Here is a 26977-nt window from a genome sequence, read left to right on the forward strand (position 1 = left end):
ACTTGAATAACTCATGAAATGGTTTAAATGAAAGGACCAAAGTAACAAAGGTAATGTTTACAGTTCTACACATTTTGTACACAGGTGAGTCATACTTTCACTATATACTTGTTTGTTTCAAATGTTCATTATGGTTGAGCTGTACATTCAATTGTAAAACTAGTGACTTGTTGGCTTGTATATTTTCATTTTGTCCAACTGTATGAAGAGGTGCCATGATATATGAAGGAAGAAGAAAGGATTGACTTGTTTAAAGACTTTATTGTAAAGTTAGACACACGAGTGGACTTGGTTTCTGATCAATGTCCCAGTCATATAATTTATACACAGCTATGGGAAGGGGAGGTGGAGGATACACTCAATGGTTTCGCTTTTCCTTTTCAAATCCCATTTGGCATTGTCGTGCAAGTTTACCATGTTCAACTAGGAAGCAGGTTAGTTAATCAAGATAGTACACGTCTGCTAATGACCGCAGAGTGGGTAAGCAATAAGCATCGTTAACAAATCCTCAAGAATATTAGGTAAATAGATCAACGTTTAAGGTCTCTGGAAATTGATGATAAGCATAGTAGGAGCCGTACCAACAACAGGCAAAGCGTTGCTAACCGAATGCTACTATATGTGCAACTGAAACAGGGAAAGATGGAACATAAATATAGTTGGGGGAAAAAGGTATAATATAAATTTGACTGTGTGCAAAACAGTTCAGGATTATCGTCATATATAATATTATTATACATATTTAAATCAAAGCATACATCTTCATACAACCCCCCTCAGACTGTACAATCCAATGAGCCAAACCAATAAAGCAAAACACTTTAGGATGTATTTCACTAGTGGTACAGCAGTATAGAAACAAACACATGACTTGATAAATAGCAGACCTAGTAGTACCAGCCTACAAACCATATGAAAGGAAATAAGTGGCTGATAGTGTTGGGGATCCATCTAACTGACAGTACTGAGGGCTGTTGGGCAGGGGGTGTTGTTGCTTTAGAATAGATTAATCCCTTAATGGTGGTTGGGCTGGAAATACATAAAGCCAAATTATTCTGCGATTCCCTAAATTAAATGAAACAACTTCACTACACAGGATGGCTAGATACTTATGCTTCCAGCTCCAGTCCCAGTCCCAGTTTGTGGCCACCGGAGTTGATGCTTTTTCCATCAACCAGTGCAGACAGGACGAGTTTCATACCTGCAGAAAAATAAATAACAACTTGGCTACAACAGCCCACTTTGGAGATGGTTGGCAACGCTTTTGTAAAGTAGTGAGAGCCAGTTCTTACCTGGCCGCAGTGTCTGGGTATAGCCAACTCCCACCAAGCTGGCATTGTTAACTTTAGCCTGCAAAATATAGCAACAAAATACACAATTAAAAAGGTATCCTCCGGAACTTTGGCGACTACTTTGTATAGTTTTTATCTCCCGCTTTGGGCTGGATGGGTCAATGTGTAGTTCATACATGCATAATCTATGAGCAGAATTACTGTCTTACCTCAATTAGCCATGAAATCCCTAGCTTAAAAGCAAAAGGAAAATTCTGGAACCTGTGCTACTATATTTTCCCAGACCTGCCAACCCTGTCCAACTTTTTAGAGTAACAGACGCACGCAGCAAATAGGAGATTCAACCAAGTTTAGTCTCTATAGTAGAGGAATGCTTGTCACCTCTCAAACAGGGCCAATCACTAGGCCAGCTCACAAGCAAAATCATTTTAAAAACACAAAAACAAATGATCGCATCGACACAGACTGCAAACTGGTTAGGTGAAGCTTAAGTAGGCTACCGCAAAGAGAATCTGAACGCTGCTCGCTAGAAGAGTCCGCCGTTTCAGCCTATATAAAAAGGTGCCTATTCTATTTCTTTGCGGCACATACACCATTTCAGATTTTCGAAATTGATAAAATTTCCAATCTAGTGCAAAGGCATTTTAGAAGCATTGTCTCTAGCTAATGCCGGACACTCATTCATTCTTCATCACGCAGTCTTCTAAACTCCCGACTCGATTTAATGCCAAGATGTTTATATTCATTTTTTATTATACTTTTGTAATGCTTTTTTTTTTTACATGGATCATAATTACAGTCTATCAGGTTGAGTGATCCTCGTAATGTTACGTGGAAAGTACAACTAATGGGATGCAGAATTAAATGTATATCACACTCGCACAAATGCGACCAGTTATTTTTCGTATTTGCAGTTAATTTCTTTCACTAGCAAATGTGAGTGAACTGCTGGCACTTTAGAGCCCACTGAATGTCCATCTTATGCTCGCTAAACGTTAGCTTGAAACAATTAGTGTTTACTTTTCCACAACACACGGAGTCGAAAAGTGATTTGTCCATGTGTTTACGTGCAAACTCGGCATCACAACAAACAGGAGGGCAGACAGGGGGTAGCTATGTCGAATAATGATGTATTAAGTCTCCATGTCCGTTGACACAAATGCCGTACATGTCTGTGTGCTGCAGCTCGATTTCCCCCCTCCCCCATCAGGCCCTATTAATTTCTGCATACCTTTAACTCGGATCTCATACATGGACAGAGAATTGCGTAGTTGGTATGCAAAATGCGTGCATGTTGGCAGGTCTGTTTTCCTTACATTTTGCCTTGTGGGCCAGCCCTCTGGCAATTCTAGTTCAACCAGTAAGCTTCAGCCCCTCGCCATATGAGTGACAGCTAGCAAGAAGCACCCACAGCAGAGAGAGAGCAATGATGTGGTGCACATATGTGATGTAGTACACCATTTTCAGGGACCACTTTTGGCTTGTGAGCACTACTTTCAGAACTACTGATTAAAAACTATATAAAAGTACCGGATAATTCCTTTAAATACTGGAATACAAAGGGTTACATGATAATTATTGTCACGGTATAAAACAACATTTAATTTTTTTTAACTCCAGTTACTTCCTAAAATAGCCATTCGCATTTAACAAAATACTAACTCACAGAACCAGAGTTTCTGAATATTGAACAAAGCTGTAAAGTCTGGCATACAAAACGTATAAACAAGACAAGCAAAAGAGCAGCACTCACAGATATGGAGGTACTGGAGTCCAGCTGGTACTTGGCAGCGATGCCAAAGCGGGTGCTGTTGCTGCCTGCTGTCCAGGCCAGGTTCACAGCAGTCTCCAGTTGGTCATTCACCTTCTGGTAGATGGACCCTCCAAACTCTGTGCCATCATTACTGGGATATATGAAATAAGCAGACATACATTATGTTATCCTTGTCTGATTAACTGCTCTTTTTGTTTGATAACTCAATTAAAAGATTAACTGAAATGCTCAAATCAACCTACAATTTATCAAATTCAATTGCTAAAACATTTCAGTTCACCTTTAAGCACAAAGGAGACTCCTCTTTCTAACCATGGTAGAAAAATTCACCCTTGTCACTTTAGTGCCGAGACATACAGTAAGTTCTCCAAAGTACAATCGATATGAAGCTTACACATTGGTGTGCAGCTGGAAATCTCCTGTCTTATAGCCAACAGCGAAGTTGCTCTGGGTCATTTTGGACTTGGCCGTGTCGAAGGTCATCTGATAGCCAGCCAGCCATCCCTCGTATCCGGCCACCGCTGCCCCATGGATGGCCGGGCCGGCAAAGTCAAAGTCTACGTCCACACCCAGGTTGACGTATTCACGCTTATAGGCAGTCTTCACCTTCCCACTCTTCTTGCTGTTAGAAAAAAAAAGTATAGAGAGGGGGGTAAAAAGAGGATTAATAAACATCTGATATCTCGGTTGTTCTTGTTCAGTCTTCCCTGGTTATTTTCAATAAAGAAAGTCTGGTGGATTATGCAGCGCTGAACATGCACAATAAATGTTATCGATTCCAGGGTCTCAAAAGACCGGTGAGAAACATACATTTATGCTTGAAACTAAAAAAAAGGCACACTTTACCCAGAATTTGGTGAGAATTGGGTGTCGAATGTAAGTTTCAGTCCTTTGGTGATCTATGGAAGAAGAAAAAAACTAAGCACAACCAAATAGAAAGCTCACAAATCACTTGAGTTAGACTGGTTTCTCCTCTACCTGGTCTTCAACAGTGATCTCAGTCCCCAGAGTATTGTCTGTGGTCCACTTCTCTGTAAAAGTCAGGCCGTATTCACCCCATTTGTACTTGGTCTCCAAGTTCCCGTTGACTTTGCTGGTGTCAGTGTTGGAGGAGCCGGAGGTTTTGAATTCCTAAAGGACAATTACAACAGAGTTAGTTAGGAGTTGTAGGCTATCCTATCCTTTGTTATACAAGAGCATAATGGACAGTAATTCCCTGGCAGGATGGAATAGCCAAACTCACCACTCCACTTGAAGACTTGGTCTTGACATCAAGTTTCACCAATCCAAAACCTTATGAAGAACAAATCATAACATTCAGAACACCACATGTTCCTTTGTATGGTAAGGTTCCTTTGCATTTCAATATTTGACATACGGACCACTACATGGAGAATACTGATCCATACGGTTCAACTGTGACATGGCTTGAACAAATTGAATGTCTGGTTGTCATCATGTTTCCTTCCTGTGAAATGCCCCGTCAGTGTGAAATATGTTCTGTGGATTGATGTAAACATTCCCTTTTAGGCTACTGGCAAGTCCTTCAAATTATTTTTTAGATATACCTTGTGTAGGGGTAACAAAACACAACCATGTTTTTCCACATCTCTAAAGGACTCCCATATATGAAATGGACGGTTGTGTAAAAATACTTTACTGCAAAAGTGGTTTAATTGATAGATAGTGTTTCACCATCTTAACTCAAACAGTGCCTTGGAGGGGGAAGGGAGGGGGGCACATAAGCTCATGCAACCCAGTATTGCAATCGCTGATATTGCGAAAATGTGGAATACAAGTAGTAGAGTGTCTGCCTTTTATACAATTTGGGATATCTTAAAGCATTTTGGAAATATATACATGTAAACACAAATATAATTGGCGGAAATATCAACTGTGAATATTTATAATGAATGTTAGCTTCACGGTAGCTGTTCAAAATAACTTTCAAAGTCAGATTTGCTCGCATTCAGTGCTGTATGGTCCTGCCTGACCCCCCCCCCCCCCACAACCCAAAAATACTAGTTGTGTTAGAATGCTCCTGCATACTAACTAGTATTTAACATTAACATTATTTAAACTTTAACTAGGCAAGTGAGTTAAGAACAAATTCTTATTTACAATGACAGTGGGTTAACTGCCTTGTTCAGGGGCAGAACAGATTTACCTTGGCAGCTCGGGGACTCGATCTAGCAACCTTTCAGTTACTGCCCCCACGCTCTAACCACTAGGCTACCTGCCGCCCCATACATACTTAATCAGTACACACAACTATTAGTTTATTTTAGTATACTGTAAACGACCGGTATGCTTTCAGTTGAGTGTACTAGCGCTTCGCCTGTCTACTGGAAGTTGATGATGTTGCTGTGTAACCTCTTGCTAGCATAAATTACTAGCTAGACATTTTACGGCTTCGGGTGCGTTCTTAAATTCAGAACGTTGCCATATTGTCCGTTTGTAAATTCAGAGCGTTACGCTCTCGGAGCGCACACTGGACGCTCTGGTCGAGGAGTAGGGTTGATTCTGACCTTACAACGGCAGTCAAGTGCCCAAGCTAACATTGGCTAGCTACTTCCAGACAAGTGAGAGAACACCTCACTGACCATTTTACTCGCCCTAGCAGAGCTGGTTAACCTGTATTCATGTTTTCCAGAGCGTTGGTAACTAACTGTGCTGCTGGCACCTCTTTAATTACGTTTTTTTGCCGACGTTTACGGACACCGGCCATATTCAACGGGTGTTGAGCGTTCATAAATTAAATACATTTTTATTCTGGTACACTCAGACGAGAGTACTCCGAAATCGTAGTAGATAGCCAGAGCAAATTTACGGAAGCACACAAATGTCCATTGAGAACTCCACTATAGCACTTACCTAAGCAAAGAATGACAGGAATAATCAAGTCAATAAACGCTGGGTTGTTAGATAGCATATCGTTAACATACTGGCAAGTTTGATGTATTATTAGCCAACTAACGTTAGGTAGCTACCTAACATTGTGGTAATGTTACTGCTGTAATGATATGCTATGTGGTTCATAAGGACAGCGTAGCTAACAAATTGTTCGCCAACATAACGTAACTTATTTGAAGTCATTATTACATTGCTCAACATTAGTTAAAGCAATGAATTTGTTTCCGCTCTCGTTGGACTTCGGCTGCATATTTTCTGCCACTTTCTTCAAATCTGAAAACGATGTGAAGCCACACTAATTTTCTGAAGAATTCCATTACGGGCCCCAAAAGCACTGAAAGAGTGTTCACTGCTTATATAACTCGTATTTTGGCGAAAGTAGTACAACATCCGGGAAATTCTGGCATACTAACTATATCCATATTATGACCTAAATTACTATATACTAAATTAACGTCACAAATAGTACCATTAGTATGAGTATTCAAACACAGCTACAGTTACACATTTCTTTAGCTTGTGGCTATTGTAATCTGCTCAAAGGAAAACACACGCTACCCTCAGAAAGTGTTTTCCATTAGCGCCAGCTGTCGGTTAATAAACTGGTTACAGACTAGTGATGGGTCGTTCGCGAATGAGCCGGGTCTTGTAGGTGAACGTTGGGAGCCGGCTCGCATATCAGAAGAGCCAAATTGATTTATAAAAAATAAAAATGTATATGAATAATCAAAAGATTTAAATGAATAGAACTGATTTTTTTTTTTTAAATCAAGAAATAAAATATGCCTAAATGCACAACACACACATTTGTTCTGACTGTCTGCTCAGACTAACAGCCTCACCTGTTGTTCCTGTCAGACAAGAAGTGTCAACCAATGAGCCAAAGACGCGTGAGGGAAGGCCGAGCCAACTCACTCACAGTCGCACACTTAGCAGCCGTGGGGAGAGGGGAAGGACAGCTGTGAAAAACGAGTGAGTCGGAAGCACAGTAGCATTTGGATGCATTTTAATAATGCAGACAATGTTCGAGCACAGTGTAGAATTTGCCAAATCAAAAATCTCAAAGCCGGTTTCGATGCACAACCTACACGGCATATGCGAACTGTGCACCCAACTGTAAAGCTAGCTGTAGCAGAGCTAGGAGAAACTAGCGGGAATGCTAGTGAAAGAGTCAGCATCTCCACTGTAGCAAAACAAGGCCAAATTGATATTGCATTGGCTAAAATGATTGGCTGGAAATCGGTGGCATTTTCATTTCCATGGGTTTTCCATTTCCATTTTTCGTGGAGGACAGAGGTTTTAGATATCATAGCAATAGTCTAAATCCAATGTAGACCATTCCAAGCAGGAAAACCCTTTCAAAAATCACTTATTCCACAACTGTATGAGAACACACAGGCTTCAGTGCGGGAAAGAGTCCAAAAAGCTACTGCAGTTTGCCTTACCACTAACTGCTGGACATCAAGGGTAACCACTTCTTACATGTCGGTTAGATGCCAATTCATTGAAGATTTTTCAATGTCTAGCTGTCTTCTGGACTGCTTTGAGTTCAGCAACAGACACCACAAAGAACTTGGTAGAGGAACTGTTGAGTGGCCAGAGAATGGCAAGTAGATGGAAAAGTGGTCTGTTGTGTTCATGATAATGCAGCTAATATAACCAAAGCCATATTGTTCAAATGGAACCATCATCCATGTCTTGCCCACACAATCAACCTGATTGTAAGAGATGCTTTGAAGGTGATGAAGCCCACTGAGGACAAAGTGAAAGCAGCTGTGGAATACTTTCACAGGAGCACAGTAGGTCCTGAAAAACTGAAGTCTACACAAAGCCAGGTGTGGATGCCTGAGCTGAGGCCTAAACAAGACTGTACTACAAGGTGGAATTCAACATTTATATGTTGAAGCGGTTTCTTGAGTCAAAGGATGCCATCCTCTCTACCCTGGCCATTGTCAATGCACCTGTTGAGGCCATGACCCAAGAGGAATGAGAGGTGGTGTGCAGAGTCCTGGAACCCTTTGAGCAGGTCACTGTGGAGATCAGTGGAGAGGGGTACAGTAATCAGTTATTACTACATCATTATTTAATCCAGTATTATATTTGTATATGAGCATGTAGTATCACTAGATAAAACATGAACCTGAACTAATAAGTTACTGTTCTCTCTTTTCAGCTATGTGACAGCCTCAAAAATGATACTCCTGTGTAAGGGTCTGCAGCGAATCACAGCCAACCGCCAGAGAGAAGCAAATGTAACCACAGGATGTGACAGAGTTGATGGACACCCTGTTTATCAATGTACAGAAAGTTCCACAGAATGGAATATAATCACGTGCCATCAGAAACCGCTGCACTTGACCCCAGGTTTAAGGGGTTATCCTTCAGTGATGCCAGAGCGATTGATGAGGCACCTCAGCAGTAGGGAGGGACAGCCCCAGCAGTCAGCTGGCTCAGGCACCAGGGCAACAGGAAGAAGAGGGATGTGATGGGGGTAGAAGCACCAGCAGTAGTGCCACAAACATCTGCTGTTTGGATAATGTTTGACGAGAGAGCAACTGGGGATGCAGCACGAAGGAATCCCTCAGCAGATAACATAATGGAGGTCCGATCCTATTAGAAGGAGCCCCTCCTCCAAAGATCTGCAGATCCTCGGAGCTGGTGGAAGAACAAGGTCTCAGTCTACCCACGGCTTACTAAAGTCATGACAGGGAGACTGCATAGTGGCCACATTCGTTCCCTCAGAGGATCTTCCCGAAAACGGGACAAATAATTACTAAGAGAAGAAACCGCATCAGCCCCTCGAAAGTGAGGCAGCTTGCATTTCTGAATGCAAATCTCTCAAAGGCAAAATATGGTCAACATTGCTGTGTGCAGCTGGTTATAGCATGGCAATAAAGGAAAGAAAAGAGTGACCAGTTTAATGATTTAAGTGGGATGTTGCAGATTTGCACATTGTTATTCATTTTCTTTGATATGGTGCAATATTCTATTATGCTGTTCAGATTGTATTTGTTTTGAATGGTTAGATTTATATGCACTTTGTTAATATACATTAAAAAGTTGTACTTAAATGCAAATGTTTAATAGCATTATTTTTCACAACAAACCAATGCATTTTTAAATACATTGCGGTTATGGTAGAGTATGAATTCATTGAATAATTCATAATAATTATTTTAAAAACCAAATCATAAACTATAGCAAACGGTTTGACTTGAAAAAAATACAAAAAAAAATTTAAAGAGCCGTTTGGGAGACAAAAGAGCCGACTTTGATGAGCGGAGCCAAACGAGCCAGCCCATCACTACTAACTTGTTATGCTAACTAGCTAGCAAGAGGTTGCATAGCAACAGATTCAACATCCGGTGGACCGGCGAAGAGCTAGTACGCTCATCTGAAAGGATACTGTTCGTTTACAGAATACTAAAATGAACTAATAGTATATACACTCATTAAATATGTAGTATACATTATGTCAGTATGGGTTTTCGAACACAGCTCATGTCTCAATTGGCTCAACAACAAAAAATAATTCTTTAACCTTTCTCCTCCACTTCATCTACACTGATTGAAGAGGATTTAACAAGTGACATCGATAAGGGATCACAGCTTTCACCTGGTCAGTCGGTAATGGAAAAAGCAGGTGTTCCTAACGTTACATTTTCTCTTTCAATAAATAAGACCACATCATCCTCAAAAGTCTTGTGAATTAACTATTGCATTTGCCTGAGCCGAGTATGGAAGTTAATTTATAATCAGCTCTACAGGTCACAAAATATTTTCACCTCAATAATTGTTGTATCTGTTAACTACCTCACTTTCCAATTTATTTAATATAGTAAAAAAAATAATTTAAAAAAATGATTTGTGAGCGGTTGGGTTCTTGATGTTCCAGAGCTTGACGACGGTCCAGAATGAGTATATAGCCAAATTGACTGATTATATTGTTGATTGTATTAACACTAACAGTTAATGATAACTACCAATAGAGTTAATTCAAGGGTTTCTCTATAGCAGTAAATGGCGCCGGAACAAATTGCAGCAGTTTTACAGGCGTCTAACCAATTCTGCTATTATGCATTTTTTCCCCGCATTATTTGTAACTTATTTTGTATATAATGTTTCTGCCACCAGATCTTACGGCAAAAAAAATATGGATATCAGAACAGCGATCACTCACCTCTGATTAGACAAATATATTTTATTCAACAAGCAGGAAGCACAGGATGTACTGCGAACACCCGACAAGGCCGAGATCCCTGTTATATTGGCAGGAGAAAGAGACGCAGGTACAGAGGACACAGAGCGGGGTGCCTCGTAAGAACCCGGAGAAGGCAAGTGGGAAAGCTACCATCAATATTACTCGCCAACGTAGAATCATTGGACGAGGCACAATCACGAATATCCTACCAACGGGACATCAAACTGTACATATTATGTTTCACAGGAATCGTGGCTGAATGACGACATGGACATTCAGCTAGCGGGATATACGCTGCCCTGGCAAGATAGAACAGCACACTATGGGAAGATGAGGGGGGGGGGGGGTCCTGTGCATATTTGTAAACAGCTGGTGCACGAAATCTAAGGAAGTCTCTGGATTTTGCTTGCCTGAAGTGTAGTATCTTATGATACGATGTAGACCACACTATTTCCCAAGAGAGTTTATCTATACTTCTCGTGGCTGTTTATTTACCACCACAGATCGGTAACTGGCACTAAGACCACACTCTGTCAGCTGTATAAAGGAAATAAGTAAACAGGAAACCGCTCACCCAGAGGCTGCGCTCCTAGTGTCCGGAGAGTTTAATACAGGGAAACTCAAATCAGTTTAACCTCATTTCTATCAACATGTTAAATGCGCGACCAGAGGGAAATCAATTCTAGATGAACTGTACTCCACACACAGAGACAAGTACAAAGCTCTCCCTCGCCCTACATTTGGTAAATCCGACCACAACTCTATCCTCCGGATTCCTGCTTCCAAGCGAAAATTAAAGCAGGGAGCACCAGTGACTCGGTCTATAAAAAAAGTGGTCAGATGAAGCAGATGCTAAAATACAAGACTGTTTTGCTAGCACATACTGGAATATGTTCCAGGATTCTTCCGATTGTACACCACAACTGGCTTTATCAATAAGAGCATCGAGGACGTCGTCCCCACAGTGACTGTACGTACAAAAAGGGTAGAACTGTCACTTTCAAGGTGCGGGACTCTAACCCGGAAGCTTCTAAAGAAAGTCCTGCTATGTCCTCTGACGAACCATCAAACGGGCAAAGCGCCAATACAGGGCTAAGATTGCACCGTACTACACCGGCTCCGACGCTCGTCTTATGTGGCAGGGCTTGCAAACTATTACAGACTACAAGGGGAAGCACAGCCGTGAGCTGCCAAGTGACGAGAGCCTTCCAGACAAGCAAGCTAAATCACTTACATACTCGCGTCGAGGCAACCAACACTGAGGCATGCATGAGAGCATCAGCTGTTCCAGCCGACTGTGTGATCAAGATCTCCGCAGCCGATGTGAGTAAGACCTTTAAACAGGTCAACATTCACAAGGCCGCAGGGCCAGACGGATTACCAGGATGTGTGCTCCGGGCATGTGCTGACCAACGTCTTCACTGACATTTTCAACATGTCCCTGATTGAGTCTGTAATACCAACGTGTTTCAAGCAGACCACAATAGTCCCTGTACCCAAGAACGCAAAGGCAACCTGCCTAAATGACTACAGACCCGTAGCACTCACATCCGTTGCCATGAAGTGCTTTGAAAGGTTGGTAATGGCTCACCATTATCCCAGAAACCCTAAACCCACTTCAATTTGCATACCACCCAAGCATATAATGTAATCTCTATTGCACTCCACACTGCCCTTTCCCACCTGGACAAAAGGAACACCTACGTGAGAACGCTATTCATCGACTACAGCTCAGCGTTCAACACCATAGAGCCCTCAAAGCTCATCACTAAGATAAGGACCCTGGGACTAAACACCTCCCACTGCAACTGGATCATGGACTTCCCGACGGAAGTCGGGAAGTGGGTTTAGGGTTTCTGGGATAATGGTCACCGCCCCAGGTGGTGAGGATAGTTAGCAACACATCTGCCACGCTGAACACTGGAGCCCCTCAGGGGTGCGTGATCAGTCCCCTCATGTTCCCCCTGTTCACCCATGACTGGGTGGCCAGGTATGACTCCAACACCATCATTAAGTTTGCAGACGTCACAACAGTGGTAGGCCTGATCATAGACAATGACGAGACAGCCTATAGGGAGGAGGTTTGAGACCTGGCCGGGTGGTGCCAGAATAACAACCCATCCCTCAACGTAACCAAGGCTAACGGAACTGAAACCAGCTGCGCGCGTGCGCCATCATGCATAAATGTATTTTGTCCCCCCACACCAAACGTGATTACGACACAGAGGTTAAAATATCAAAACAAACTCTGAACCAATTACATTACATTTGGTGACAGGTCAAAAAGCATTAAACATTTATGGCAATTTAGCAATCTTGCTGTTGCTAGCTAATTTGTCCTGGGATATAAACATTGAGTTGTTATTTTACCCGAAATGCACAAGGTCCTCTACTCCGACAATTAAGCCACACATAAAACGGTCAACCGAAACATTTCTAGTCATCTCTCCTCCTTCTAGGCCCTTTCTTCTCTGGACTTTAAATTGTGATTGTCAACTTTCATAAATACCGCCACTGACCTTGTTTGTCTTTCAGTCACCCACGTAGGTATAACCAATGAGGAGATGGGAGAGGCAGGACTTGCAGCACACGATCTGCGTCACAAATAGAACTGACTTCTTCGATCGTTGGCGCGCGCAAGCAGTGTGGGTGCAATAATTGAATATAGACTTAGACTTTATTTTGTGTAGTCAGCCTATAAGGAGATGATCGTAGACTACAGGAAAAGGAGGACCAAGCACGCCCCCATTCTCATCGACAGGGCTGTAGTTGAGCAAGTTGAGAGCTTCAAGTTCCTTGGTGTCCACATCACCAACAAACTAGAATGGTCCAAACACACCAAGACAGTCATGAAGAGGGCACGACAAAGCCTATTCCCCCTCAGGAAACTAAAAGGTTTTGGCAAGGGTACTCAGATCCTCAAAAGGTTCTACATCTGCAACATTGAGAGCTGGTTGCATAACTGCCCGGGCTCCGACCGCAAGGCACGCCAGAGGGTAGTGCGTACCGCCCAGTAAATCACTGGGGCAAAGCTGCCTGCCATCCAGGACCTCTACACCAGGCGGTGTCAGAGGAAGGCCCTAAAAATGGTCAAAGACCCCACCCACCACAGTCATAGACTGTTCCCTCTACTACCACATGGCAAGCGGTACCGGAGTGCCAAGTCTAGGACCAAAAGGCTTCTCAACAGCTTTTATCCCCCCAAGCAATAAGACTCCTGAACAGGTAATCAATTGGCTACCCGGACTATTTGCATTGTGTGTGTCTCCCCCCCCCCCCCTTTTTCAGGACTCTGTCTTTCAAAGATAAACCATTTACAATGAAGACCTGTGAAATTAAAGATGGTTTCCCATGCTTGTTCAATGAACCATAAAACAATTAATGAACATGCACCTGTGGAACGGTCGTTAAGACACTAACAGCTTACAAAACGGTAGGCAATTAAGGTCGCCGTTATGAAAACTTAGGACACTAAAGAGGCCTTTCTACTGACTCTGAAAAACACCAAAAAGAAAGATGCCCAGGGTCCCTGCTCATCTGTGTGAACATGCCTTAGACATGCTGCAAGGAGGAATGAGGACTGCAGATGTGGCCAGGATAATAAATTGCAATGTCCATACTGTGAGACACCTAAGACAGTGCTACAGGGAGACAGGATGGACAGTTGATCGTCCTCGCAGTGGCAGACCACGTGTAACACCACCTGCCCTGGATCCGAACATCACACCTACGGGACAGGTAGAGGATGGCAACAACAGCTGCCCGAGTCCCACCAGGAACGCACAATCCCTCCATCAGTGCTCAGACTATCAGCAATAGGCTGAGAGAGGCTGGACTGAGGGCTTGTAGACCTGTGGTAGAGGGCTTGTAGACCTCCTGTCTCAGCCTCCAGTATTTATGCTGCAGTAGTTTATGTGTCGGGGGGCTAGGGTCAGTGTGTTATATCTGGAGTACTTCTCCTGTCCTATTCGGTGTCCTATGTGAATCTAAGTGTGCGTTCTCTAATTCTCTCCTTCCCTCTCTCGGAGGACCTGAGCCCTAGGACCATGCCCCAGGATTACCTGACATGATGACTCCTTGCTGTCCCCAGTCCACCTGGCCGTGCTGCTGCTCCAGTTTCAACTGTTCTGCCTTATTATTCGAACATGCTGATCATTTATGAACATTTGAACATCTTCTGTTTTAATCTCCACCCGGCACAGCCAGAAGAGGACTGGCCACCCCACATATGCTCTCTCTAATTCTCTCTTTTTTTTCTCTCTCTCGGAGGACCTGAGCCCTAGGACCATGCCCCAGGACTACCTGACATGATGACTCCTTGCTGTCCCCAGTCCATCTGACTGTGCTGCTGCTCCAGTTTCAACTGTTCTGCCTTATTATTATTATACGACCATGCTGGTCATTTATGAACATTTGATCTTGGCCATGTTCTGTTATAATCTCCACCCGGCACAGCCAGAAGAGGACTGGCCACCCCACATAGCCTGGTTCTGGTTCTGGTCTTTCTAGGGAGTTTTTCCTAGCCACCGTGCTTCTACACCTGCATTGCTTGCTGTTTGGGGTTTTAGGCTGGGTTTCTGTACAGCACTTTGAGATATCAGCTGATGTACGAAGGGCTATATAAATAAATTTGATTTGATAAGGCAGGTCTTCACCAGACATCACTGGCAACAACGCCGCCTATGGGCACAAACCCACTGTCGCTGGACAAGATAGGACTGGCAAAAAGTGCTCTTCACTGACGAGTCGTGGTTTTGTCTCACCAGGAGTGATGATAGGATTCGTGTTCATTGTCGAAGGAATGAGCGTTACACAGAGGCCTGTAATCTGGAGCGGGATCGATTTGGAGGTGGGAGGGTCCGTCATGGTCTGGGACAGTGTGTCACAGCATCATCGGACTGAGCTTGTTGTCATTGCAGGCAATGTCAATGCTGTGCGTACAGGGAAGACATCCACCTCCCTCATATGGTACCCTTCCTGCAGGCTCATCCTGACATGACCCTCCAGCATGACAATGACACCATCCATACTGCTCATTCTGTGTGATTTCCTGCAAGACAGGAATGTCAGTGTTCTGCCATGGCCAGCAAAGAGCCCGGATCTCAATCCCATTGAGCACGTCTGTGACGTGTTGGATCGGAGGGTGAGGGCTAGGGCCATTCCCCCCAGAAATGTCCAGGAACTTGCAGGTGCCTTGGTGGAAGAGCGGGGTAACATCTTACAGCAAGAACAGGCAAATCTGGTGCAGTCTATGAGGAGATGCACTGCAGTAGTAAATGCAGCTGGTGGTCACACCAGATAATGACTTACTTTTGACCAACCCCCCCTTCATTCAGGGACACATAGTTCCATGTCTGTGGAACTTGTTCAGTTTGTGTCTCAGTTGTTGAATCTTGTTATGTTCATGCAACTATTTACACATGTTAAGTTTGCTGAAAATAAATGCAGTTGACAGCGAGAGGATGTTGTTTTTTTGCTGAGTTTACATTCTACCTCAATTATACAGGCACCGCTTGGTCGGGCTATATAGCCTCGCTACTCTTTGTACTGTTGTTTTTTTATTTCCTTGTTTATCTATTGTTCACCTAATACCTAATTTTTACTTAAAAATTGCACTGTTGGTTAGGGCCTGTAAGTAAGCATTTCACTGTAAGGTCTACACCAGTTGTATTTGGCACACATGACAAATAAACTTTTACTTGATATCCAACCCTTGAAGATGCCCCTCAGGATAAATAAATGTATCAAATAAAATCTGATTAATTGCTGTAATAATTAATCAGTAAATTATCTAGAATATTAATTAGCCAAAAGTCACAACAGCTTGGAGGGCACTAGGCTGAGCTGTAGTCGATGAACAGCATTCTGACAGATATTCCTCTTGTCAATATGGGCTAGGACAGTGTGCAGTGCCATGTCGATTGCGCCATCAATAAATCTGTTGGGGCGGTATTCAAAATGTAGCGGGACTAGGGTGTCGGCTGTTCAGATACGTTAACTTTCTTAGGTACAAGAACACTGATCTTTTGAAGCAAGTGAGAGACTTGGATAGGGAGAGATTGAATATGTCCGTAAACACTCCAGCCAGCTGGTTTGCACATGCTCGGAGGACACGGCTTTGGATGCCATCTAGGCCCAAAGTCTTCAGGGTTAACATGCTTAAATATCTTACTCACGTCGGCCACGGAGAATGAGAGCTTAAGGTCCTCGTGAGCAGTGGTGTCCCTGCGTCGGTAGCTCAGTGTTTCCCTCGAAGCTGGCAAAGGTGTTTAGCTAGTCCGGGAGAAAGCTGTCGGTGTCCGCAACGTGGCTGGCTTTCCCTTTTTAATCCGTGATTGTCTTAAATCCCTGCCACATACTTGGTTTGGATAAATTCTAAATCGTCATAGAAACAACATCCTCAATGCACTTCCTGATGAACCCAGTCCGAGTGAGTGTATACTTCAACACTCTCCCAGTCCGCATGATCAAAACAATCTTCAAGCGTAAATTCTGATTGGTCAGACCAACGTTAAAACAGTCCTTAACACAGGTACTTCCTGTTTAAGGTTTTGCATATAGGATGGGAGGACAATTCTTGGAGAGGTGCAATTCCTATGACATGTGATGGTTCACTAAGTTGATGGCGTTTCGTGACGAGTCACAACCTGACAATGAGTGTCAGGTTGCGTTGGTTCATTGTAGTGAACACCTGCCATAGTCACTTAGGATAGGAGAAAATTGTCTTAAGACAGTAGACACATTACTGCTGTATACAAAATAAACACTGTACATTACAATATAAATTGCACATTTCCCTTATCATACACTTCTCATATAGCCACATACATAATACTTTGCACATTCCCTTATTCTGTCAGTATTGTACTAAGCAAGCTCATAATTTTACCTATTACTGTTTAGGTATTTGATGGACATGAGGGAGTGCTTATACCTGTTCAGCTTACATGTAGGGACCCTATTGTGTCTGCTTGATACTCAGAGTGAAGTACATGGGAGGGATCTGAAATCATTTTCTGCGCTGGTCTGGTAACGGTCAGTTCAGAAATAGTCTGCAGGGAAGGATGTTGCCTCATGCCCATTACATTCATGGCAGTTTGTATCAGGTGGGATTTCAGTTGGACTGATAAATTGCCAAACCAGACTGACGCCATATATCAGGATACTCTATGACTGCATGGTAGAACAGGAGCATTCTTTTCTGGTCAACTCCAAAAACCCTGTGTCACCGTAGGAAATAGAGGCGTTGTTGTACTCTACAGCAGACACTACTTGAACCTTCCAGCTCAGCACATTGTCCATGTGTACACCCAGGTACTTGTACGAACTAACCTGTGCTATGTTGGCTTTGTAGACAACCACAGGCACGTGGTCACAGACAAGATTTGGGGTCAAACACCAGCTCCTCTGTTTTCTTTACATTGAGGATGAGGTGGTGCTCATCACACCACTTGACAAAACTTTGAAACTCAGACCTGTAAACATGGTTGTAGCTTGTCATGCCTGGTTGCATCCAGGGTGGGAAATGAACTTTGTCCAATAGTTACGGTGGCAAGTAGATAAAATAAAAATCTACCAGCCACTCAGAAATTAAGACAAAATATTTTTCTGCCATTGTTACAGCTAAAAACACAAATAACAAATGAGCATGCTTTGCAAAATGTTTCTAAAACAAGAAATGTATTACTAGTAAGATGTAATGTGGTATATTGCTCAATTCAATTTCATGTTTGTGACCAGAGTCTTTTAACTGTGTACAAAACATTAGGAACACCTTCCTAATAGAGTTGCACCCCTTTTTCCCTTAGAACAGTCTCAATTCGTCGAAAGCATTCCACGGGAATGCTGGCCAACGTTCCTTCGGAAAAAATTCAGTACTGAGCAAATTTCAGGTCTGCTAATCGCAAACTTGAAAGTTGTGAAAATTCAGGGCTACTTCCAGCTCATGTTTACTGTGAACACTGAGGCTGTACCCTGTTAAGATATTTTATCAAGGTTTAAGATAAATTATTCAATAATTCTACCCAGAAACGTAACCTCTAATCCCTAATGGTTATGTAGCATGAACAAGGAGTAATTAAAAATAATAAACACAGCTCCAACTAGGTTGGAGGGGGGGAAGAGAGGAATGCATGCATGTGCCTTACGAAAACAAAGAGGATCCTTAACCTATGTTTGAACCGACCCGGCTATAACTCTGTGGATATAAGACAGCGAGAGCCCCTCCAGGTTTTCCGTATCTGGGGGGGACTGGAACTGTCTGCTAAGTGGTAATAAACTGTGGTGAGACTTCAGGAGATAATCCAGATATAGAGTGTCATGTATGTGTGCTAGTGGGTTGGAATGGTCTTTAGTAGCAGCTTTGTCCTTGTCGGAGGGAAGGAGGAGCATTCAAGACGCTATGATGAAATGTGATGTATATAAACCAATGTACATGGTACTATGAGCAGCACTCTCAAGAATAAATGCTATTGGCTAATTTGGGTAGACTGGTCTCTGTCTATTTTATGCAACAAACAAAAAAATATTATAAAACCGACAGTGTTTTAAATTGGTTAATGAACACATAAGAACTAAATTCATATAACATACCCGTTTTAAGTTACTGTTTCAGATAGTGGTCAAGTAGGCTTCTGTGGCTATTTGATCATAACATAGGCCTACCAGAGTGGCAATGGAGAACAGAGAAAATGCTTCACATAAAATGTTAACATGAAACTAGCTGTTCTATCATTCAGCCTACAGTAGCAGACAATGTGTGGTGTCAAAGTAGGCCTACTTTCCATGACATGCATGGCTTGACATTAACCTGTTTATCCACTTGTCCTTCAGACAAAGATGTGACTGAAAATGTTGTGCTTGATGCAAGAAACCACTTTACAAAATAAAATGTATTATTCCCATACCATTATTACAGAGAATCAGACAAATTATGCTCCCCTCTGACTATTGGCTACTTAGCTTATTCAAGCAAGTCTCAAAATACAAAACTCTGCTTTCGCTTGTGGTTGCCATGCCAAACAGTCTTCCTTTTGTTTTATATCTAGACAGTGTGAGTGTGTATTGGATACCTAACATAGTTTAAGTATACAAAAAGAGTCTTCAGTATTGGTTATAAATTTGAAAAATCTAATTTAAAAACATGTAGATACTGTATAGGGGTGATTTTTATTTTATCTTTATTTAACTAGGCATGTCAGTTAAGGACAAATTCTTATTTTCAATGACAGCCTAGGAACAGTGGGTTAACTGCCTTGTTCAGGGGCAGAATGACAGTGTTTTACCTTATCAGCTTGGGGATTCGATCTTGCAACCTTTTGGTTACTGGTCCAATGCTCTAACCACTAGGCTACCTGCCACCCCGATTAAACCATCATTTAATGGTATTGTGGCAGTCATATTGGATTTAGAGTAAAACATTTAAAGGGCCCCCTAACATAATTGCAAGAGTAAGGGCTGAACAAATTAAATATATATATATATCTTTTTTAAATATATACACTGCTCAAAAAATAACAGGAACACTAAAATAACACATCCTAGATCTGAATGAATGAAATATTCTTATTAAATACTTTTTTCTTTACATAGTTGAATGTGCTGACCACAAAATCACACAAAAATTATCAATGGAAATCAAATTTATCAACCCATGGAGGTCTGGATTTGGAGTCACACTCCAACTTCGATGTAATGTCCTTAAAACAAGTCTAAATTAGGCTCAGTAGTCTGTGGCCTCCACGTGCCTGTATGACCTCCCTACAACGCCTGGGCATGCTCCTGATGAGGTGGTGGATGGTCTCCTGAGGGATCTCCTCCCAGACCAAAGCATCCGCCAACTCCTGGACAGTCTGTGGTGCAACGTGGCGTTGATGGATGGAGCGAGACATGATGTCCCAGATGTGCTCAATTGGATTCAGGTCTGGGGAACGGGTGGGCCAGTCCATAGCATCAATGCCTTCCTCTTGCAGGAACTGCTGACACACTCCAGCCACGTGAGGTCTAGCATTGTCTTGCATTAGGAGGAACCCAGGGCCAACCGCACCAGCATATGGTCTCACAAGGGGTCTGAGGATCTCATCTCGGTACCTAATGGCAGTCAGGCTACCTCTGGCGAGCACATGGAGGGCTGTGCAGCCCCCCAAAGAAATGCCACCCCACACCATGACTGACCCACCGCCAAACCGGTCATGCTGGAGGATGTTGCAGGCAGCAGAACGTTCTCCACGGCATCTCCAGACTCTGTCACGTCAGTCACATGTGCTCAGTGTGAACCTGCTTTCATCTGTGAAGAGCACAGGGCGCCAGTGGCGTTGGGCCCTCATACCACCCTCATAGAGTCTGTTTCTGACTGTTTGAGCAAACACATGCACATTTGTGGCCTGCTGGAGGTCATTTTGCAGGGCTCTGGCAGCGCTCCTCCTTGCAAAGGCGGAGGTAGCGGTCCTGCTGCTGGGTTGTTGCCCTCCTACGGCCTCCTCCACATCTCCTGGTAGCGCCTCAATGCTCTGGACACTACGCTGACAGCAAACCTTCTTGCCACAGCTCGCATTGATGTGCCATCCTGGATGAGCTGCACTACCTGAGCCACTTGTGTGGGTTGTAGACTCCGTCTCATGCTACCACTAGAGTGAAAGCACCGCCAGCATTCAAAAGTGACCAAAATATCAGCCACAAAGCATAGGAACTGAGAAGTGGTCTGTGGTTATCACCTGCAGAACCACTCCTTTATTGGGGGTGGGTGTCTTGCTAATTGCCTATAATTTCTACCTGTTTGTCTATTCCATTTGCACAACAGCATGTGAAATTTATTGTCAATCAGTGTTGCTTCCTAAGTGGACAGTTTGATTTCACAGAAGTGTGATTGACTTAGAGTTACATTGTGTTGTTTAAGAGTTTCCTTTATTTTTTTGAGCAGTGTATATATTGTATCTGACCCCACTTGCCTTAGAGCCGATTACAATAACTACAACATAAAAATACATGTGTACTGTATGCATTTGTCACGCAGTACCTTACAGCACTGAATGAGAACAACTTTGGAAAGTCCTCTATTGAACAGCTACCAAAAAGCAAAGTTTACATTCATCATAAATATTCATAGTTGATATTTCTGCTTATTGCATCTGTGGGTTTATATTTCCAAAATGCTTTAACATATCCTAATGCTGTTTGTAGGTGTACTGTATAAAGGGCAGATAATTTACTATTTGTATCACCCCTGCACGGTTTGTGTTAAGGGGGTGTCACAATATCTATACATTTAACAACTTTTGCAGTAAAATATTTTTACACAACCACCCATTTCATATATGGGAGACCTTAGAGATATGCTTTGTTATACCTCGGTTAGGTATGTCAAAAACTAAAGCCCTTTTTAAGGAACGGCCACTAGCCTATTAGGGCGTAAGAGAGGCCAAAGTGATGCTTCATGTTCAAGCCGTCACAAGAGGTCCCTGTTACATATATGTTTGTCACTCTCGTCATTTCTACAGGGGTAAACGAACCAGTTAAGACATTTACCATATCCTTTGTTGAAGATGTCCTTTGCAGATTTGCCAAGGTCACCATATGATGGAGGCACTGCCATTACACCTGTGGCAAGAAAAATGGAAGATGAGAAATCTAGCTATTGTAGTACTACTGACTGAGTTCAGCATGTAGCCTATAGAGTGAAATAGTAATGGCGCCTTTTTGTAGGCACCAACTCCGCCATGGTTCTTTGGACAAAGCCTATGGGGAAATTAATGACATTTTTTATTTTTTTTTGTATAAACACCAAAAATAATGTCTGTGGTAAACAGACTTAGATCTTATATGTTTTGTTCTATGAGATAGCTGATGAAGATTAATGTCACTTTGTACATTTTAAAGCATTTATGTAACAAAGAAAGTACAAAGGCTTCATAATTCATAAAAGTCATGTTAACTGACTGACAGTAGCATATCTACTAGAAAAAGAAGAAAAAAAGCTCCGGTCTGTAAAGTACAGACCTTGCCTGGAAACCTTGACATTGAATTGCATTGAATTCTATGTCTGGCAGAAATTAGCATTTGAGTCAGGAAAGTTTCCTCTCGTGACCTCTACATACTACAATGCTGAATAAAATTATATTTTAAAGTACTTTTACCGGTTGTCTGTGCAGTTGGTCCTTTTGGGGGTAATAATGTGGGTCGATATATCCACAGGAAAGTATAATTACATCAACTTTTCAAAGCGATGGTAGTACTTGATCATTTGTATCACCTGAAGCATGTGCAGAACCATGTAAAACACATGCAAGAGCTTGGCAAGTATGCATGTATTTGTATGTTGTGTGCATGCTTCAGGTAATAGAAATCTGAACACACTACCAGCGCTTTGAAAAGTTGATGTAATCCTACTTTCCTGTGGATATATTGGCTCACATTCCTACCACCAAAATACACAGACAACCGGTAAAGTACATTAAAATGTAATTTCATTCAACATTCTGGCTTGTAGAGGTAAATTCTGCCCAACATAGAATTCAATGTAATTCAATGTTGGGTTTCCAGGCAACAGCAGGCATTATTTCAGCATTTATCCCAAAACCCTATTCTTTCCCCATAGGGATTGCTGAACCAACCAGATAACTAATTTCTGGGTTTTAGGACAACAAGCTGGCAAGCTCTATTGCAGCAAGTATATGACAAAGATGGTATTGCCACAACATGCATGTTGCTGTTTGCTTGTCATCACTGATTGACTAGTGGCAGTATAATCCACCACCCAGTAAATGATTAGATAGGGAATTTATGATCATCTCAGCATAGACCCTTGCAAACAATTGAAGGGATATTGCCGGGCCTACAACCACATAACCTCCAGACGAGCTTCAATGCCATACAACTCTCCTTCCGTGGCCTCCAACTGCTCTTAAATGCAAGTAAAACTAAGTGCATGCTCTTCAACTGATCACTGCCCGCCCGTCCAGCATCACCACTCTGGACAGCTCTGACTTAGAATATTTTGACAACTACCTAGGTGTCTGGTTAGACTGTAAACTCTCCTTCCAGACTCACATTAAGCATCTCCAATCCAAAATTAAATCTAGAATCAGCTTCCTATTTCACAACAAAGCCTCCTTCACTCATGCAGCCAAACATACCCTCGTAAAACTGCCCATCCTACCAATCCTCGACTTCGGCGATGTCATCTATAAAATAGCCTCCAACACTCTACTCAACAAATTGGAGCGGTTTTTCACAGTGCCATCCGTTTTGTCATCAAAGCCACATATTACCCACCACTGCGACCTGTACGCTCTCGTTGGTTGGCCCTCGCTTCATACTCGTCGCCAAACCCACTGGCTCCAGGTCATCTACAAGTCTCTGCTAAGTAAAGCCCAGCCTTATCTCAGCTCACTGGTCACCATAGCAGCACGCGCTCCAGCAGGTATATCTCACTGGTCACCCCCAAAGCCCCAATACTGTATTTATCTTGCTCCTTCGCACCCCAGTATCTCTACTTGCACATTCATCTTCTGTACATCCTACCATTCCAGTGTTTAATTGCTATATTGTAATTACTTCACCACTATGGCCTATTTATTGCAGTACCTCTCTTATCCTACCTCATTTGCACATGCTGTAAATAGATTTATCTACTGTAATTTTGATTGTTTGTTTATTCCATGTGTAACTCTGCGTTATTGTATGTGTCGAACTGCTTTGCTTTATCTTGGCCAGGTCGCAGTTGCAAATGAGAACTTGTTCTCAACTAGCCTACCTGGTTAAATAAAGGTGGGAAAAAAAATCTACACAGGTGAAGCTTTGAAGAACATGGTTATCCGCAAGCAGCAGCCATCTTGACATCGATATTAACACTCCTACGCCTCTGCACTGTCTTGCCTAGATCATTCCAATGACTGACAGTGGCGGCTTGTTCAATGAAAGTCAAGCTAACGTTAGCTAACTAAACAAACTATCACATCACAGACAGGGATAAAAATGTTGAATAATAAAAAATAAAAAAGCACATTTACAATGTCGTCAACGACCATGACTTGCCTTTATCCTTGACAAGGGACCAAACTTTAGCTAGCTGGCTACACGTTTCTCTTCGCTGGATCCTGGCTGGCCATGTCCCAGTCTTGACTTTAGCTAATGGCTCTTTGGCTAGCTCGCTAACGTTAGCCCAAAAAGACAACGAACGTTAGCTACTGTAACTAGAAAAAAAGGCTGACATTTAGGCCTAACGCTACTTAGCTACTGTAGCAAAATTTTAGCAGGAATATTATAACTTCACCTCAGTTGCTTGGAGCTTTGCGTTGGTTTGACTTGTTTTCAAGCGGTTTCTGACACCGCGTCGCGATACAGTCCTGTCCAGCTGGAGGGCGATGAAGGAGAAACCCATAGAGATAGATAGAGGTCTCTAGAAGAGGTAGGGAGACATCCCACTCCTTCAATTTCTGTTTCAATGGAAGTCAATTAACTAAATAGACCAGACCCAGCTGTTATCGTATTGGTGGTGTCTTTGGGAGAGCCAACCCCTCCTTAAGTAGACAGGAACTGACCATTTTTTCCCGTGCTAAACAGCCTGAGTGAACTGTCTTAATTCATCCACCATCTTTGACTCTAGTGCCCAAAAACCCATTTTAGCATGGGCAGCACTATTGAGGACTTTCACCATGTTGAAGTAGTCAACTTCAACAATAGGTTATGGAAGGTTCACATAATTACTTCCATGTCAACAGGAGGGATCAGCAAATGAATTATACTTGTGGCAGTAAATCGCCAACCTTGACTTTTATACCTGTTCAAACACACTCCAGGTGGCAGTATGCACCCTTTCAGTTTGTTTGCCAACTCATAGAAGTAGTAGAAGAAAATGGGACTACTTCAAAATGGAGATGGGCTCAATGGCACTGCCAAAGACAGTACAGTATGAAGATAGGCTAAAACTGCTTCTCCAATAGAAATCCCACTCACACTTGCTAGCTAAGCTCATACGTAGAAACACGGCATCGAGTCTAACGACGCAGAACTGTGCATAAGCAGGCCGTCAGATCAAAGGCACTCTTTCGATATAAAGTTGTCTTTGACTTAAATGAAAATGTGTTAGTTTGTCACTTTCACAAGGTTTGAGTAATAACATGTTGAACTACTTAAGAAATTGGCTCAAATCTAGGTTGCCTTTAGATTTCGAGAAAATTTACAACGAATGAAGAATTTCTCACTTCTCTCATTGACTTTTCAAACCCCAGCCTGGTCTGTTTCACAAGTCTCACGACGTTGCGCCTCTGGATTTAGAAACTCTGTGGCACTGCTCATACTCTCACAGACGCAACAATGAGACAGATACAATGTTGCGTCCTCTAACTATCTTTATGGAGAAACCGCAACAACGAAACAACCCTCAGGTCCCTGTAAATGTAGCTGCTCGTTTCTTTGCCTGTCTAGAACAAAGTAGGATGACCTGAGTTATGCATTAATTTGATTATTTTTAAGTCCATATTTGCGCATTAAGTTAATACAAGACCAAAACACTTGCAAATTAATGTATTTATTAACTTAATGCAATTGTCTTCACGAATAATTTATCTGGCAACTGGAAGCAGTCTTTATCCTCACCATAGCAACCATGGCGCTTGGCTTAATATGTAGCCCAAGAACCGTATTGTAATGAAACAGCAGGCGCTATCGACTGTGCTGCAAAAGCATGGTCGTGCGGCAGATTCGATTTCCGCGCTTATAAACCCAGGGTCGTTACAATATATTTAAGCCATGTTTCCATTGCCAGTGTAACGGATGTGAAATGGCTAGCTAGTTAGCGGTGGTGCCAAACATACCTTTGCAAGACTGACCATCCTACCAATCTTCGACTTCGGCGATGTCATTTACAAAATAGCCTCCAATACCCTACTCAACAAATTGGATGCAGTCTATCACAGTGCCATCCGTTTTGTCACCAAAGCCCCATATACTACCCACCATTGCGACCTGTACGCTCTCGTTGGCTGGTCCTCGCTTCGTACTCATAGTCAAACCCACTGTCTCTATGTCATCTACAAGACCCTGCACCCACCTGTAACACGCGCTCCAGCAGGTATATCTCTCTGGTCATCCCCAAAACCAATTATTTCTTTGGCCGCCTCTCCTTCCAGTTCTCTGCTGCCAATGACTGGAACGAACTACAAAAATCTCTGAAACTGGAAACACTTATCTCCTCACTAGCTTTAAGCACCAGCTGTCAGATCAGCTCACAGATTACTGCACCTGTACATAGCCGACCTATAATTTAGCCCAAACAACTACCTCTTTCCCTACTGTATTTATTTTATTTATTTAGCTCCTTTGCACCCCATTATTTTTATTTCTACTTTACACATTCTTCCACTGCAAATCTACCATTCCAGTGTTTCACTTGCTATATTGTATTTACTTTGCCACCATGGCCTTTTTTTGTTGTTGCCTTTATCTCCCTTATCTCACCTCATTTGCTCACATCGTATATAGACCTGTTTCTACTGTATTATTGACTGTATGTTTGTTTTACTCCATGTGTAACTCTGTGTCGTTGTATGTGTCGAACTGCTTTGCTTTATCTTGGCCAGGTCGCAATTGTAAATGAGAACTCAACTTGCCTACCTGGTTAAATAAAGGTGAAATAAATCAAAAAGAAACACTTCAAGAAACCTGAACTAACGTTAGGTATCTAGCTAAACTACCAGCATTCTGCAAGGCAAGGAATTAGAGTAGATGTGAGATCACAAATTAAACTTTTTTTTTTGAGAATGACAACTGTGCTAGTGTGGCCGATGTGAAATGGCTAGC

At 42.5% G+C, this 26977-nt stretch overlaps 1 protein-coding gene across 3 annotated transcripts; it reads right to left on the reverse strand.

Annotated features, from left to right (window-relative positions):
• Positions 1 to 241: 241 nt before the first annotated feature.
• LOC109899945 (voltage-dependent anion-selective channel protein 2-like) lies at positions 242 to 26425 on the reverse strand. Of its 3 annotated transcripts, XM_020495616.2 has the most exons (10): positions 24450 to 24573; positions 24212 to 24327; positions 21704 to 21775; positions 4310 to 4359; positions 4045 to 4197; positions 3913 to 3965; positions 3461 to 3688; positions 3046 to 3196; positions 1293 to 1350; positions 242 to 1201 (listed from the first exon to the last, which is right to left on the reverse strand). In XM_020495616.2, exons 3-10 carry the CDS (start codon positions 21768 to 21770, stop codon positions 1110 to 1112), a joined length of 852 nt encoding a protein of 283 aa, XP_020351205.1. In that variant the 5' UTR covers positions 21771 to 21775; positions 24212 to 24327; positions 24450 to 24573; the 3' UTR covers positions 242 to 1109. The 3 variants fall into 3 exon arrangements, with proteins under 3 accessions (XP_020351205.1, XP_031691239.1, XP_020351204.1); XM_031835379.1 differs by lacking the exons at positions 24212 to 24327; positions 24450 to 24573 and adding an exon at positions 26229 to 26425; XM_020495615.2 differs by lacking the exon at positions 24212 to 24327 and having other exon boundaries at positions 24450 to 24579.
• Between the last annotated feature and the right edge of the window lie 552 nt (positions 26426 to 26977).

The sequence above is a fragment of the Oncorhynchus kisutch genome, linkage group LG11 (genome assembly GCF_002021735.2).
Source record: "Oncorhynchus kisutch isolate 150728-3 linkage group LG11, Okis_V2, whole genome shotgun sequence".
In the NCBI taxonomy this organism is placed as follows: domain Eukaryota; kingdom Metazoa; phylum Chordata; class Actinopteri; order Salmoniformes; family Salmonidae; genus Oncorhynchus; species Oncorhynchus kisutch.